This window comes from Capsaspora owczarzaki (genome assembly GCF_000151315.2).
Source record: "Capsaspora owczarzaki ATCC 30864 unplaced genomic scaffold supercont2.3, whole genome shotgun sequence".
Classification (NCBI taxonomy): domain Eukaryota; class Filasterea; order Ministeriida; family Capsasporidae; genus Capsaspora; species Capsaspora owczarzaki.
The window spans coordinates 1,091,210-1,103,486 of NW_011887294.1; the positions used below are offsets into that span (position 1 = coordinate 1,091,210).

Consider the following 12,277-nt stretch of genomic DNA (forward strand, 5'->3'; position numbering starts at 1 on the left):
CTGCCCCACACGTCTGATGTAGTCGGAAAGCTGAGCTTCTTGCTGCTTACGGCACAAAAGTCGACTTCCTAGCGGGGGGAGGGGGAGGGGGCTGGCGGGCGTTCAAGGAGGCTTTAAACGGTAAGTTGCCGCTTTGTACAAGCCAAAAGATCATCCAGTGCATGATCTCTGCAATGACAATGGCAGCGTTGCGTTCCGTCTCCAGAGTTGTCGAGTACACGGTAGTATTTCGAACAGTGCTGGCCTGGCTTGATTGGCAGATTGGCAGCAATTCTCCAGTACTTGGTTCTGATCCAAATACACTCGCTTATTGTCATTCATCCCTTGATTCAATACCATTGTAATTTCAAGTCATGCACACTCCTCTTCCTTTCTTCATACTACAGTACTGTCAACGTTGACATCACTTTGTTGGTTTTGGAAAGCAAAATGGCTGCAGCGTCACCACGCGAGACGACCTTCAAGCTGCTGCTTGTCGGCGAATCCAACACTGGCAAATCGAGCTTGATAATGCGCTTCACTGACAATGTGTTTGACGAGGACTTGAGTGCCACCATCGGTAGGTCTCCAGCCGGTTGTGCTTCGGAGCGTCATCAGTTCAAAGCTGCAATGGGGTTTCTCCCCCCCCCCCCGTCATCCAGTTGGACACTCCCCCGCTCCTTCAATAGCATAGCGTCTGTGTCATTGCAGTGAAGTGCTTCTTGGTCTTCCGTGGAAGGCCAGAGTGAAGTTTGAGAGAGAGTCGATCAGCTCGTCCTCTACGCTGCATCACTTCACTCTTACAGCACTATCACCGCACCCTATCACAGTCCTCGCTTATACTTGAACCGAATGTTCATTCACTCGACGGCGCCCCTGCTGGCAAACAACCGCGGACTTGCGCTTTGTTCCACTGTTTTCCACCAACTACTCGCTCATACGCGTCCCCGCTTTGTCGTTTGCTCATAGGCGTCGATTTCAAGGTCAAGCAAATGTTTCTCAATGACACCACCATCAAGCTAACCATCTGGGTATGGTCTCGTTTTTGTTATCACGAAAGCGAAACATTTGTTTGTTCGATTCACAACTCACACTCTTTGTACAATGTTCATGCTGTGATCAGGATACGGCTGGACAAGAGCGGTTCCGCACTCTGACAAGCAGCTTCTATCGCGGTGCTCACGGTGTTATTTTCGGTGCGTGCATGTTATCTCAACGCAGTCAAATGCAACGAATGATTTTTTTTTTGGGCGTTTTTTTTTTTCCCGTTCGCTCACACTGCTCCTATCTTGATCTTTCCCGTTCCTTGGAGCAGTCTACGACGTAACCCGCCGCGAAACATTTGACACGGCGCTGGATACATGGCTCACAGAGGTCGACACGTACGCGACAAACGATGTCGTGAAAATGCTCATTGGCAACAAGATTGATCAGGTATCGCACCGACTTCTTCACTCTGCTGTGCCACTCGTTGTGGAATTTGATTTCTCACCCACCACCCTTCCCCTCCCCAACACCCATCTTCAGACCGAGGAGCGTCAAGTGTCGCGCGCAGAGGGACTGGCGTTTGCTCAGCGACATTCAATGCTCTTTATCGAATGCAGCGCCCGAACGCGTGTCGGTGTCGAGCAGGCATTTGAGGAGCTGGTCCAGAAGATGTACGACACACCTGCATTGTGGCGCACCGGCCCAACAAACAATGTGCAGCTGGGAGGCGCAGAAGAAGCTCCCGCCCTGGACCAAGGCTGCGGTTATTGCTAGAAGTTTTCCACGATTTTCAAATTGCATGGTCTTCTGTTTTGTATTATTACAAGTGCTTGGATATTGTTTCCGACGGCCGTACACGTTCCCCAAGACAAATTCCAATTCAGACAAGCCAAAAACAACCATTTTTTTACATTCAACATTTCAACACCTTTATTGGCACCAGCTCACTGAACGTAACCATGCAAACGCGCAGCCAACATAGTGCACATTTCACTCAATGTTTGCAACTGAAGGCGAAGCATCTGTTGGAGGCGAATGACCTGATACCGACAAAACAAAAAGTGACAACCAAAAACAACAACAACAAAAAAAAAATCCCACACAGGCTATCAGCTCCACACTCCAAACACCACAGCCCCCTCGCGAACGGTACACACACGAGCTTAAAGCGTAAGCTCGGTGCCACCGCCAATTCGACCACGGAAGTTCTTGGATATCAACTCTGGTTGGTGCTCGAGGTAGGCGTCAATCAACTTGTCGGCATTTCGCCCCGAAAGCATGCCGTACCAGTCTCCTGGCGGATAGACGACAACGACGCCCGCATACTTGTGGCCGCCGAGATGCGAGCTGCCGCGCACAGCGATCGTGTCGTCGCCAATGGATCGCTCGGCCATCAGCTCGGCCAGCTTGTCCATCACCTGGGGACCAGAGCGTCCGCATCGTGCGTCGCGCGTGCCGTGTGTGCAAACCAGCACGAGATAGCGCTTGTCCACGGGTTCGTGGGGAATGTTCTGCGCAACCACACCGCGAACCACCTGGTACTCGACAAATTCGGGAATCTGCTCAATCGTGACTCCAAGGTACCGTATCCCTTCCGGATAGACAATGACATCCGTGCCAAAGTCGCCCTTTGTGAGCTCGCTGCACGCAGTGACGAGCGGCACGCTCTGGCGGCCCTCCGACGATGCATCGGCAGTGACGTTCGCGGTGGTGCTTGTTGTCGTCGATGATGCGGTGGAGATGGTGGACGTCGACTGGGTCACGTCATCCGCCTGAGCAGACTTGGTCGATGCACTAGCATTCAATGGCAAGCCGACTGCGTCACCATCGCTGCCTGGTGCTGATTGAGGTGGTGCTGGTGCCGCTGCGATTGCGCCGCTTTGCTTTGCTGCTGACACGTCTGCCGACGAGCTCGACTTGGACGCGGCTGCCTCGCCTGCGCCGGCCTTGGCCTGCTTCTTCTCTTGCTTGGCGAGCTTCTTGGCGGCCTCGCGCGCGAGCTCGACCAGGCCCGGTTTGGCCAAGTCGTCCGAGCGCTTGGAAATCTCCGCGTCGAGCGCCTGAGCAAAGCTGCCGCTCTGCTTGTGGATCTTGGAGACCCAGTCGAGCTGGCCGTCGCACAGAATGATGTGGCGATGGTAGGTCTTGATCGACGAGAGCAGCTTTGGGTTGTACTCGAGCTCGGGCTTTGGCTCGACGCAGCCGCCTTCCGCCGCAGTCTTGCCGCACTCGCACGTCTCCTCGACCGGCGGGCGCGGCGACTGCTCTTCTGAGGACAGTGTGCCACCCATGCCAGCGTCAAAATGACAACGAGATATGCAGTTCTAAAAAATGAAAGTGAAGAAAAGCCTCCGAGTTAAGTTCCACTAGGATTGAAGTGGATTGCGTGGACGGTTTCAAATTGGAAACTGACTGAGTTTGCGTTTTTTTTTTTGCTCGGAGTGGAAATAATCAAAGTCCAAAAGAATCATGAGCATGAGCAGCACGAGTTGACAATCGCCGATCTGGAGTATGAAAAAGAACGTGTGGATTGCGAAGGGAACAAACTCAAAAAGTAGACTCAAAAGAACAATGCATGCAACGCTCAAAGCAAAACAACAAAACGGATCAGACAACAGCCAGTACGTTAGGAATACTGGGACATAATGATGCCAAACATGTTGGCAGTTTCCTTAGCGATACCCTTCTCAAGAGCTACGATTGAACAAACAACAAACAACAAACGCGCGACCACCGTCAGATCATCACGCAGACACGAATACGTTCTCTTGTACGAGCACAAAACTTACCCTCTACATCCAGGTCGTCGGTGTCCAAGCCCAAGGACTCCATGAAAACGACCAAAGCACCCCAATTTTCACGAAAATCGATCGGGAAGGAGGGACTCCTGTTATACTTTGGTGCTGCCATGCCCGAAGCGTTCTAAACAGGAAACAAAAAACCCCAAACAGAGCAAAAGGGGTGAGCACAAAAAGAATGTCGAGCGCAGAAAACACACACAAACCACAACAAGAAAGCCGCACCTCTAGAGCCTGCAGCATGACAACGCCGTTTGCAATGGTAGAGTAGAGGTTTGAAATCGGAGCAGCGCTTGGGCAGTGCTTGATGAGCCAGTTGATGTAGCGTTGTTGCTATCAGGCACCCCCCAAATACAAACAAATCAGCAAAAGAACGCCATGAGTGAACAGGTGCACTTTTGTGCAAAAAAATCGCACAATCCTCAAAAGCATCAAAAACCAATTCTTTACCGCTTGTGCAGCATCATTGCCACCACCAGCAGTCTTGTAGCGGGCTGCGGCGGCGCGATTGGGCGGAGGAGACTGCGGGGGAGAGGTGGGAGGCGAGGTGGCGGGTTGGGTCTGCGGCTGCGCAGCCGTCGCACCGCCCTTGTTCATTCCGCCCATGATTGCAGAGGCAAGAGCTGCATTCTGAGCACTCGCTGCACCATGCCGAGCACGACTGGGCGGCGACGTTGGTGCCGGAGGAGTCGGTTTGGCAGCCTTCGGCGGCAGCGTTGGCGGAGCATCCTCGGCAGCGGCAGGAGGACGCGGGCCAACGGTATCATAAATGCTCGCGGCTTCTGGCGAAGGGAGCATGGGCTTGCGCGCTCCAGGTTTGGGAGGGAGGATTGGCGGCGGGGCTTCCGCATTGGCCGGCCTTGGCAGCACAGAGTACATGTTGCTTTCGTCGTCTTGTGGCGCAGTGTTTTTCAGAGGTCTGGCAGGCAACTCGGGAGTATCTGAATGGTCCGTCGCAGGCTTGGGAGCACTCATGCCGGACATTCCGGGCAACGCAAACTTGGGCACAGCCTTTGGCTTGGGTGGAGCCGCTTCGCTCGAGAACGCGTTCGCGCCGCTGGGGCCGAGGCCAGCAGGAAGCGAGTGATCATAGTCGCTCGAACCGAGAGCTAGGTTGGAATCCAGCGAGTTTTTGCGCTTGACGGCAACGTCCGAGTCAAGACCAACAGTCCTCAACTCGTCCATGGATCCGAGGCGGCTGGAGCTGATGCTTCCAGCGCTTGCCGGTGCTACAGGAGCCGGCTTTTTCGCAGGGCCAAGCATGGCGAGCATATCGGCTGGCAGAGCGTTCGACTCGGAGGACTAAGAGGGCAAAACCTCGCCAAGTGAGAAAACGAATGTTTCCACCAGTTCTCCCCGTCGTCTCTTATGCTACATACCGTCGCCAGATTCAGAGATGAAAAGTTTGCTTGGATGGCGTCATCAAACTGCGGCAGAGGAGAGCGGAGGAGCAGTCAGACGAAGGCAGTCACGAAAATTCTAACCCCCCCCAAAAAAAAACAGGCTACCATGACCTTACCCGAGCAACGCGAATGGCTGCCATCCACAGATTGAAGCTCTCTTCAGTGTCAAAGCAAATGCTCTTCACGTCATCGAGCGACCGGTACTCTCCAGCAGGCCTCAAGCACAGACAATAGTCCGTCGGTGCTTTCAAGAACTTGCGGTGGTTGTTGCCCACGCACAGCTCGTGATCGACAAATGACACAAAGCTCGTCAAATCGCGCGAAGTCTGCAAGAGGAAATGAGGAAGAGGTGAACAAAAAAAGGAACAAAAGCGTCATGAGAACACAGACTGTACCAGCACATTCGATGTTCTATTCACCCCCAATCTTACCTTGGAGTCGCTCTTGCGAACGTAAATGCCAGAAAGGCGAAGCACCACAGACTTTTTCTTCCAGCCTTGAAACTGGTCCTTGAGTTTGCCCAGATTGAGGCTTTTGGCGGAAATGGCCGACGAGCTTTTGCGAACGTTCAAAATGGCCTCTAGTTCAATGACAGGTGGTGCCCAGCTCTATCACCACCGTCAAGCACAAATGATTCCGACAAGGATGGACAATGTAAGTTCACAGCATTGCACAAGCATCCATCATCCAGCCGCTCGGAGCAAAAAAAACAAAAAACCAAACTCACCGTCATCGGCGAAATAATGCGATACTTGTCAGGAATGTTGCGCAAGACCCAAATGTTGTCCGACTCTCGTCCCCACTTCTGTTGCACTTCAATGACCTTCTCGTGGTCTTCCAGCATTCGATCCAAGTGCAGCTTGGGGGTGTTTTCGACAAGGCTCCAAGTAGCGCTCTCCTCGAGTCGGTTCTTTTGGACAATAATCTGACACACTTGCCGAGCAGTCATGGTCGAATCGACGGCCACAGTCTTTGCGTTGCCACCGTCCATGTAGACTTTGATAACGAGCTGCGCGCGTTCAAGCGACAATCAGAGTGAATGGTCATGGTAGAAGCACACCGCAAGACCAATTCCACAAGAGACCAAGACGAATGATTGCGTCGTTGCACTCATGCAAGCAACACCAAACAAAATGCACACTCGTGCCTACCTTGACAATGCTGGCCTCAGCCATCTTTTGCATGGCAATCTTGATCTTTTCTTCCTTTCGCACCCGTGCCTCCTCCGCGGTCAGTTCCATCGTGGCTCGGCGTCGCCACGCAGCATCAGGAGACATGTCGACTGGAGAGGCGACGGCTAGCTTGCTGGCCACACTTCCGGATTGCGCTGCGGCAGCTGCTGGCTTGGAAGGCGTGTAGCCAATGTCGAGGTCTTCCAGCAGAGCGTCGAGGTCGTTGTCAGTCGTGTCTTCCAAAATAGACGCCGCCTGCGTCTTTGCAATCCGCACGTTCTCAGGGTCGGTGGGCAACGCAAACGACGAGGCAAATGTGGAAACCGGCCTCGCGGGACCGAGCCCAAACATGGTATCCAAATTATCCAGGTCGGTTGTGAAGGCAGAGTTTGATTCGTCTTCATCCGCCAAGGGCGACTGGACAACGGGAATAGCTTTGGGGGGAATGGACGGGGCGCTGCTGATCTTGAACTCCACGTCCTATCACAACCACAACCACAAAACCAAGCACAGTTAAAAATAAAAAAAAATAAAAAAAAACGAGCAAAACACGAACGAGCAATCGGGTGAATCAAGTGGCGAACGTACCGATTGAAGTGCGTCAAGATCCTCAAGCATGTTTCCAAGCATGTCGTCAAGCATGCCGAATCCAACGGATTGCCGCACAGCTGGCGCTTTTGGAGCCGAAATAGCTTTTGGGGCAGGAGCTTGCTCTACAGCAGGCTTAGGAGTGGGCTTGGCGGCAGCAGGAACGGCTGCTGCGGCTTGGGGACGGGGACCCAGGGCTGGTGCGGCACCGGGCTTTGGACCGAGTGCGGGCGCAGGCGAGGTCTCAGCCTTGGCGGCAAATGCACCAGTCAGCAGATCGTCAACGTCAATGGACGGCATGTACGATGGCGGCTGCGGGGGAGGCCTTGCCACGGGTGCAGGGGTGAAATCGTCGTCTTCATCATCGCTTGGCGTGAAAGTGGCGCCTGCCAATAGCTCGTCCAGCGTGGGCAATGCCGTAGCTCCTTTGGGCGAAAGAGCAGGTTCCGGGCTCGGAATGTCGGGCTTGGGAACCGCAACCTCGACAACGGGCGCGGCCTGCACTTTTGGTTTCGCTTCTGCAGCCGACTTTGGCATGGGCGGAGGCGCCGTTCCAAAGATTTTGGCCGCATTGATTTTGCCAGGCGCTGCAGCAGGAGCAGGGGCCGGGGAGACAGCAGCAGTAGAAGCAGCAGCAGCCGGAGATTCTTGTGCCACCTGCTTTGGAGCAGGCGCAGCCGCAGTCTCGGGCTTTGGAGCTCCTGGGGTTGGCTTCAGTGGCTTTGGCGTTAGCGCTGGGGCTGCGGCAGAATCGGTCGGCGGCGATGTTGGTTTGGCAACGGGTGTTGGTTTCAATGCGCCGAATGGTTTCGGGGTGGCAGCAGGAGTAGCAGCAGCAGCAGCAGCAGCAGCAGCGCTGGGCTTGGGCTTGATTGGAATGGCAGCTTCAGATGCCGTTGTTGCAGCTGCAGCGGGCTTCGGTTTGATCGGAATGCCGGGTTCGGTGGCTGGCTTTGGCGCACCAGGTTTCGGGGCGGCAGCTGGCTTCGGGGCGACAGCACCCGCTGGCTTGGGAGCCACGGGTTTCGGTGTCGAGGCGTCGCCGGTTGTGTCGGGGGTTGAGGGCGATTCAGCGCTGGACGGCGGCGAAGTCGGCGGTTTCTTGGTTGCGACTGTGGGTTTTGGTGCAGCCGCAGCGCCTGGTGCTGGCTTGGGCGCGACGGGTTTGGGTGCTGCAGCAACAGCAGCCGCCTCTGGTTTGGGTGTCGCTGCTTCTGGTTTGGGAGGGGCAGGAGCAGGAGCAGGAGCAGGAGCAGGAGCAGGAGCAGGAGCAGGAGCAGAGGCAGGAGCAGGAGCAGGGGCAGCGGGCATTGTTGCGTCGCCGCCAGTCGCCGCATTCTGGAGGGAGAGCAGCAGCTTCTTCTTGTGGCCGGGCAGGGTGATGCCAATGTCGTCGAGGTCCTCCGGGCTCATGCTACTGAGGAAGGACATGTCGTCGTAGCCATTATCCACGAAATTGGACAGGTACTTTTCGAGCTTGAGGCCCTTCAGCCACTCCTCGACTGCAGACGCCATTTGGACGACGGACGGACGGGGCGACGGAGAATGTTGACCGCTGCTACGAACAAAAGGGGAGTAAGCAAAGAAAAATAACACAAGGAAACAGTGAGCTTGCTGTTGGTGATCAGTGCTGGTTGAATGAATGAATGAAAAAAAAAAAAAAAAAAAAAAAAGACAAGAATTATAAAAATAAAAAAGGCGATGAAACGTTGTTGCGCCCTGTTGCTGGAGTGCGCAGCTGATCACGAGCACGCAGCGTGTGAAATCGCAGTGACTGGTCACACGCTCAGCTGACGGCTGTAGGGGAAGGGAAGGGAAGGGAAGGCGAAATTGCGCGGTTTGATGAAGCGATGGGTTTCGCCTTCCAAATCCGCCAATTTTTTTTTTTTTTTTTTTTTTTTTTAGCTGCTGCCTTCAACGCGGACAGTTAGCGCGGCGAAGAGCGTTGCAGGCGCATTCAAGTAGGAAGTGCAAGCGATGGCTGTCTCTCGTGAAATGGAGGCAAGTCGGGGGGAACAAGCTCAGAAGGGCGATGACAGTGGATTGACTACAGTGAGCATTGTGGCACACTGTAAGCAGCTGCTTCACTCTTGCCCACGCAGCGTCTGCGCAGGTCTCATTCACAAGTTCGGGGGTGGGCAATGATAAAGGCGTAGAACCACAATAAGGAGCAACCAGATGGACGAAGCAAGCGACGCAAAATCGCAGCAAGATGAAAACTCGCTGTTTCCAACCATCATACTTTGGGGGAAAGATGGACTGACTGATGGCTTGACTCAAAGGGGGTCAGGCAGTTCAGTCAAACAGTGGCTTCAGTGGTAAGCCATCAACCCGAGGCACTGACGCTGAACACGCGTGGAGATCGCGAACAAAATAATACAAAATCAAAATAAAACAAAAAACAAACAAACAAACAAACATAAAAAAAAAAAAACAAACATAAAAACATAAAAATTGTCACGAAAAAAAAAAAAAAAAAAAAAAAAGCTCCGCTGCAACAAACAAACATTGCAAAAACGATCACAGCAAACAAGAACAGGAAAATACGTTGATAGCAACTCTAGACAAGAAGAAGAGAAAGCACAAAAGCAGCTAGTTCAGAAGGCGGCGAACTTCAAGATGAACAATCACCTCGAGAAGATTGTTGCCGGCCTTCTGATCGACCTGCGTGTGTGCGTTGGCGTTGCTCAGCACCATCGAGAACGGCGTGTCAAAGTCGACAGAGCGACTGGCAACGCTCGTGTTGGAGCGCAGCGTGAATTTGTCGTCCGACTCGTGATCGAGCAGCATGACACCGGATTGCAGGTCGATTGGCTTTGCGCCTCGCAAGTACTGGCCCACAACAGAGCGCACACCTTGCACGCCCTTTGAAACATAGGTGCCGACGTCTTCGGCATGCTCGGGCGCAACAAAACCAGTGCCGAACGCGCTGGCTTTCTGCAACAAGCCATCCATGTACAGCAAGTGCTTGCGTTTCAGCACGGTGGCGCTCGCATTGAACGGCAGACCCTCGCCCCAGGGGCCAAGGTACAGCACCTTGTTGTCAATGCCAAACACGTCGCCCGCGCGGGCTTTGCCGTTCAGCAGCGGCGCTTCGAAGTCATACGTGCTGCTCAGCTTGCCTGCGCCGAACGTCACATCAAACGCTGCAAGCGTGGGTGTCGGAGGTGGGGGAGGGGAGGGGGAGAGAGAGAGAGACGCACAAAACAAACAAACAAACAATCACAACAGTCAGTGCCCTTGCTCTTGCAATCTACTCATCAGTCTCCACGAATTCACGTACAAAGGATTTGGTTTTGCTTGTTCGCCAAGGGCTTGCGCAGTCCGGGCAGGTTGAGCTGGATGGCCGAGAGAACAATCGCAACGGTGAAGGGCGGTCGGGAGCTGCGAGGGAGCCTTTCGAGCTTGAGGGTGACTTGGATGTCAAAGTCAGCGTCGGGCGAGAAGAGATCCTTCGAAGCCAAGTCTTCTGACGACATGCTCTTTTGCAACTTTGGGGTCACGGCCTTGGGCGACTGGACCATGGTCGAGAAGCGACTCACATGGTGGTCTCCTTCGTGCACCAGAATGCCCGAGCTGTCAAACTCACCCAAAGCACCGTCGAATCTGATTGTGCGACGTGTCAAGAGCGGCGGAGAACGAGTGAGCGACAAGCAAACAAACACTGCCAATGAACATGAAAATCGAGCCACCAAGCAAGCGGCCAAATTTACCGGAGCTCCAGATCATCCAGGACAAGACCGGCAAGATTCTCTGCCAGCGCCGTCGCTACGTCAAAGCCGCGCGAGATCTGGGAGCCGACACCTGGCACGATGCTGCCGACTGCACCCAAGCCCTGAAACATGGTTTTGCTGGCCTCGAGCGCCTTTTGCGCAATTTCCGAGTCAGTCTCCATCACAATGACCTGCCATTGCAAATCAAGTGAGTGCACACTTAATGGCAAAGAAGCTGGCCATGACACGAAGCAGCAGCAACAGCAACAACCACCAGAAAACCGCATCCAAACAAAAAGCAAAAAGTCCCCGCCTACAAAACTCTGCTTACTTTGGTTGGCAAGGGGTTGTTCTTGCCCAGACGACCAAAGTACAATATTTGGGGGTGGCGGAACACTTCAGAGTCTTGCTTGATGAACTTGCGCCAGCCAATGGTCTGCTCCTGGCCGTTGATGGACGTGACAATGACACCGCTGCGTCGACCAGGCACTCGGACGACCGAGGTCGAGTACAGGCGGTTGAGCTTGACGCTGGTCAGCGACACAATCACAATGTCGTTCATGTCAATGGCCGGGCGCGACAGCGGACGATGGATGCGCACGTAGGCGTCGTTGACAATCGAGTCTGTCGTTGCGCCCTTGAGCAGAGACGACGACGAGCGCCGCGCAGCCTTTTCGTTTGTGATGATTGCTTGGCTTCCGGTTGGGGATAACGACATGGTTGTTTTGTTTTTTTGAGGTCAAAGGTTTGTTTCTCGAGCTGGGATTGACGATGCTTTGGCGGTTTGCGACGGGAACAATCTGTGCAATGGAATTGTGCGAGAAAGCAAGAAATGATCAAGCAGTGAGAGGTGGAGGGTGATTTGTGATTTATTATAGGAGTTGAGACATGAGTATCCGACGGCTCGCGCGCAAGTCAGATTCTCAGACATTTACTAGTTTTCGATGTGTGCGATGAAGCGTTCGTCTGATGGCTGCGGCGTTTTTTGTGCATCGCAAAGACAACGACATCCGTGACTCGTTTACAAGGCTCAGCCAACCCTCAGCGCCCAAACCATCCGTTCGTTCAGCCAAAAGCTAAAAGAACGAACGAATTTTAAAATTTAAACATAAAAAAAATTCAACTTGAAGAAAATCCCGCCGAACCGACTTTGTTGTTCGCACTCACGACGCTGCACACTCACAGCCACACTCAGTCGCACTGCGCCACAGTGGCAGCAACAGCGAGATAGAAAGAGAGAGAGAGAGAGAGAGATAGAAAGAGCGAGCGAGAGAGAGAGAACGAGCGGCGATTGGGGTTTTAGCGGTGGTTTTGTTTGGTTTTGGTTTTGGTTTTGGGTCAAAACGAACCCAACGGAACGACGACGACGACGACGACGACGACGACGACGACGCAAGCAAGCAAAGAGCAACCCGCAGAAGTGGGAGTGACAATGCCAGAGACTGAGAGACTGAGAGAGGCTGAGAGAGAGAGAAAGAGAGCAGGAAAGTGGAACGGCGGATTGCTTTTGTTGTGGTTTGTGTTGTTGTTGCTTGTTGTTGTGGGTCGTTCGACCAAACGCAGACCAACAATCACAATCTCAACAGTAATGATGATGATCGACTTACAATTACAACAATGACAAAAGAAAAAAAAAT

The 12,277-nt window shown here is 53.5% G+C and overlaps 4 protein-coding genes across 4 annotated transcripts; 1 reads left to right on the forward strand and 3 right to left on the reverse strand.

Annotated features, from left to right (window-relative positions):
• Window positions 1–370: 370 nt before the first annotated feature.
• CAOG_02329 (GTP-binding protein yptV3) lies at window positions 371–1,866 on the forward strand. Its single transcript, XM_004349029.2, has 5 exons — window positions 371–559; window positions 949–1,010; window positions 1,103–1,175; window positions 1,295–1,413; window positions 1,507–1,866. The coding sequence occupies exons 1-5, from the start codon at window positions 430–432 to the stop codon at window positions 1,738–1,740; spliced, it is 618 nt and encodes a 205-aa protein (XP_004349079.1). The 5' UTR covers window positions 371–429; the 3' UTR covers window positions 1,741–1,866.
• CAOG_02330 (hypothetical protein) lies at window positions 1,828–3,371 on the reverse strand. The gene has a single exon (XM_004349030.2). The coding sequence runs from the start codon at window positions 3,255–3,257 to the stop codon at window positions 2,130–2,132; it is 1,128 nt and encodes a 375-aa protein (XP_004349080.1). The 5' UTR covers window positions 3,258–3,371; the 3' UTR covers window positions 1,828–2,129.
• Window positions 3,372–3,471: 100 nt separating this feature from the next.
• Window positions 3,472–9,192, reverse strand: CAOG_02331 (hypothetical protein). The gene is made up of 11 exons (XM_004349031.2): window positions 9,170–9,192; window positions 6,928–8,485; window positions 6,319–6,819; window positions 5,895–6,176; window positions 5,599–5,775; window positions 5,284–5,493; window positions 5,144–5,191; window positions 4,215–5,066; window positions 3,990–4,097; window positions 3,756–3,888; window positions 3,472–3,660 (listed from the first exon to the last, which is right to left on the reverse strand). Exons 2-11 carry the CDS (start codon window positions 8,440–8,442, stop codon window positions 3,593–3,595), a joined length of 3,894 nt encoding a protein of 1,297 aa, XP_004349081.2. The 5' UTR covers window positions 8,443–8,485; window positions 9,170–9,192; the 3' UTR covers window positions 3,472–3,592.
• Window positions 9,193–9,414: 222 nt separating this feature from the next.
• On the reverse strand, window positions 9,415–12,269 carry CAOG_02332 (hypothetical protein). Its single transcript, XM_004349032.2, has 5 exons — window positions 12,248–12,269; window positions 10,972–11,440; window positions 10,641–10,831; window positions 10,211–10,533; window positions 9,415–10,073 (listed from the first exon to the last, which is right to left on the reverse strand). The coding sequence occupies exons 2-5, from the start codon at window positions 11,356–11,358 to the stop codon at window positions 9,520–9,522; spliced, it is 1,455 nt and encodes a 484-aa protein (XP_004349082.1). The 5' UTR covers window positions 11,359–11,440; window positions 12,248–12,269; the 3' UTR covers window positions 9,415–9,519.
• Window positions 12,270–12,277: the final 8 nt, after the last annotated feature.

Excerpts from the sequence above, each read along its gene's own strand:
- CAOG_02330 (XM_004349030.2), bottom strand. The coding sequence starts at position 3,257 with ATGGGTGGCACACTGTCCTCAGAAGAGCAGTCGCCGCGCCCGCCGGTC.
- CAOG_02329 (XM_004349029.2), top strand. The coding sequence starts at position 430 with ATGGCTGCAGCGTCACCACGCGAGACGACCTTCAAGCTGCTGCTTGTC. Across the intron at positions 1,176-1,294 it reads TGCTCACGGTGTTATTTTCG|TCTACGACGTAACCCGCCGC; the intron begins GTGCGTGCATGT and ends TCCTTGGAGCAG. Across the intron at positions 1,414-1,506 it reads TTGGCAACAAGATTGATCAG|ACCGAGGAGCGTCAAGTGTC; the intron begins GTATCGCACCGA and ends ACCCATCTTCAG.
- CAOG_02331 (XM_004349031.2), bottom strand. The coding sequence starts at position 8,442 with ATGGCGTCTGCAGTCGAGGAGTGGCTGAAGGGCCTCAAGCTCGAAAAG. Across the intron at positions 5,776-5,894 it reads GCATTATTTCGCCGATGACG|AGCTGGGCACCACCTGTCAT; the intron begins GTGAGTTTGGTT and ends CGGTGGTGATAG. Across the intron at positions 4,098-4,214 it reads GCAATGATGCTGCACAAGCG|CAACAACGCTACATCAACTG; the intron begins GTAAAGAATTGG and ends GGTGCCTGATAG.
- CAOG_02332 (XM_004349032.2), bottom strand. The coding sequence starts at position 11,358 with ATGTCGTTATCCCCAACCGGAAGCCAAGCAATCATCACAAACGAAAAG. Across the intron at positions 10,832-10,971 it reads ACAACCCCTTGCCAACCAAA|GTCATTGTGATGGAGACTGA; the intron begins GTAAGCAGAGTT and ends TTGCAATGGCAG. Across the intron at positions 10,534-10,640 it reads CTGGATGATCTGGAGCTCCG|ATTCGACGGTGCTTTGGGTG; the intron begins GTAAATTTGGCC and ends TCGCACAATCAG.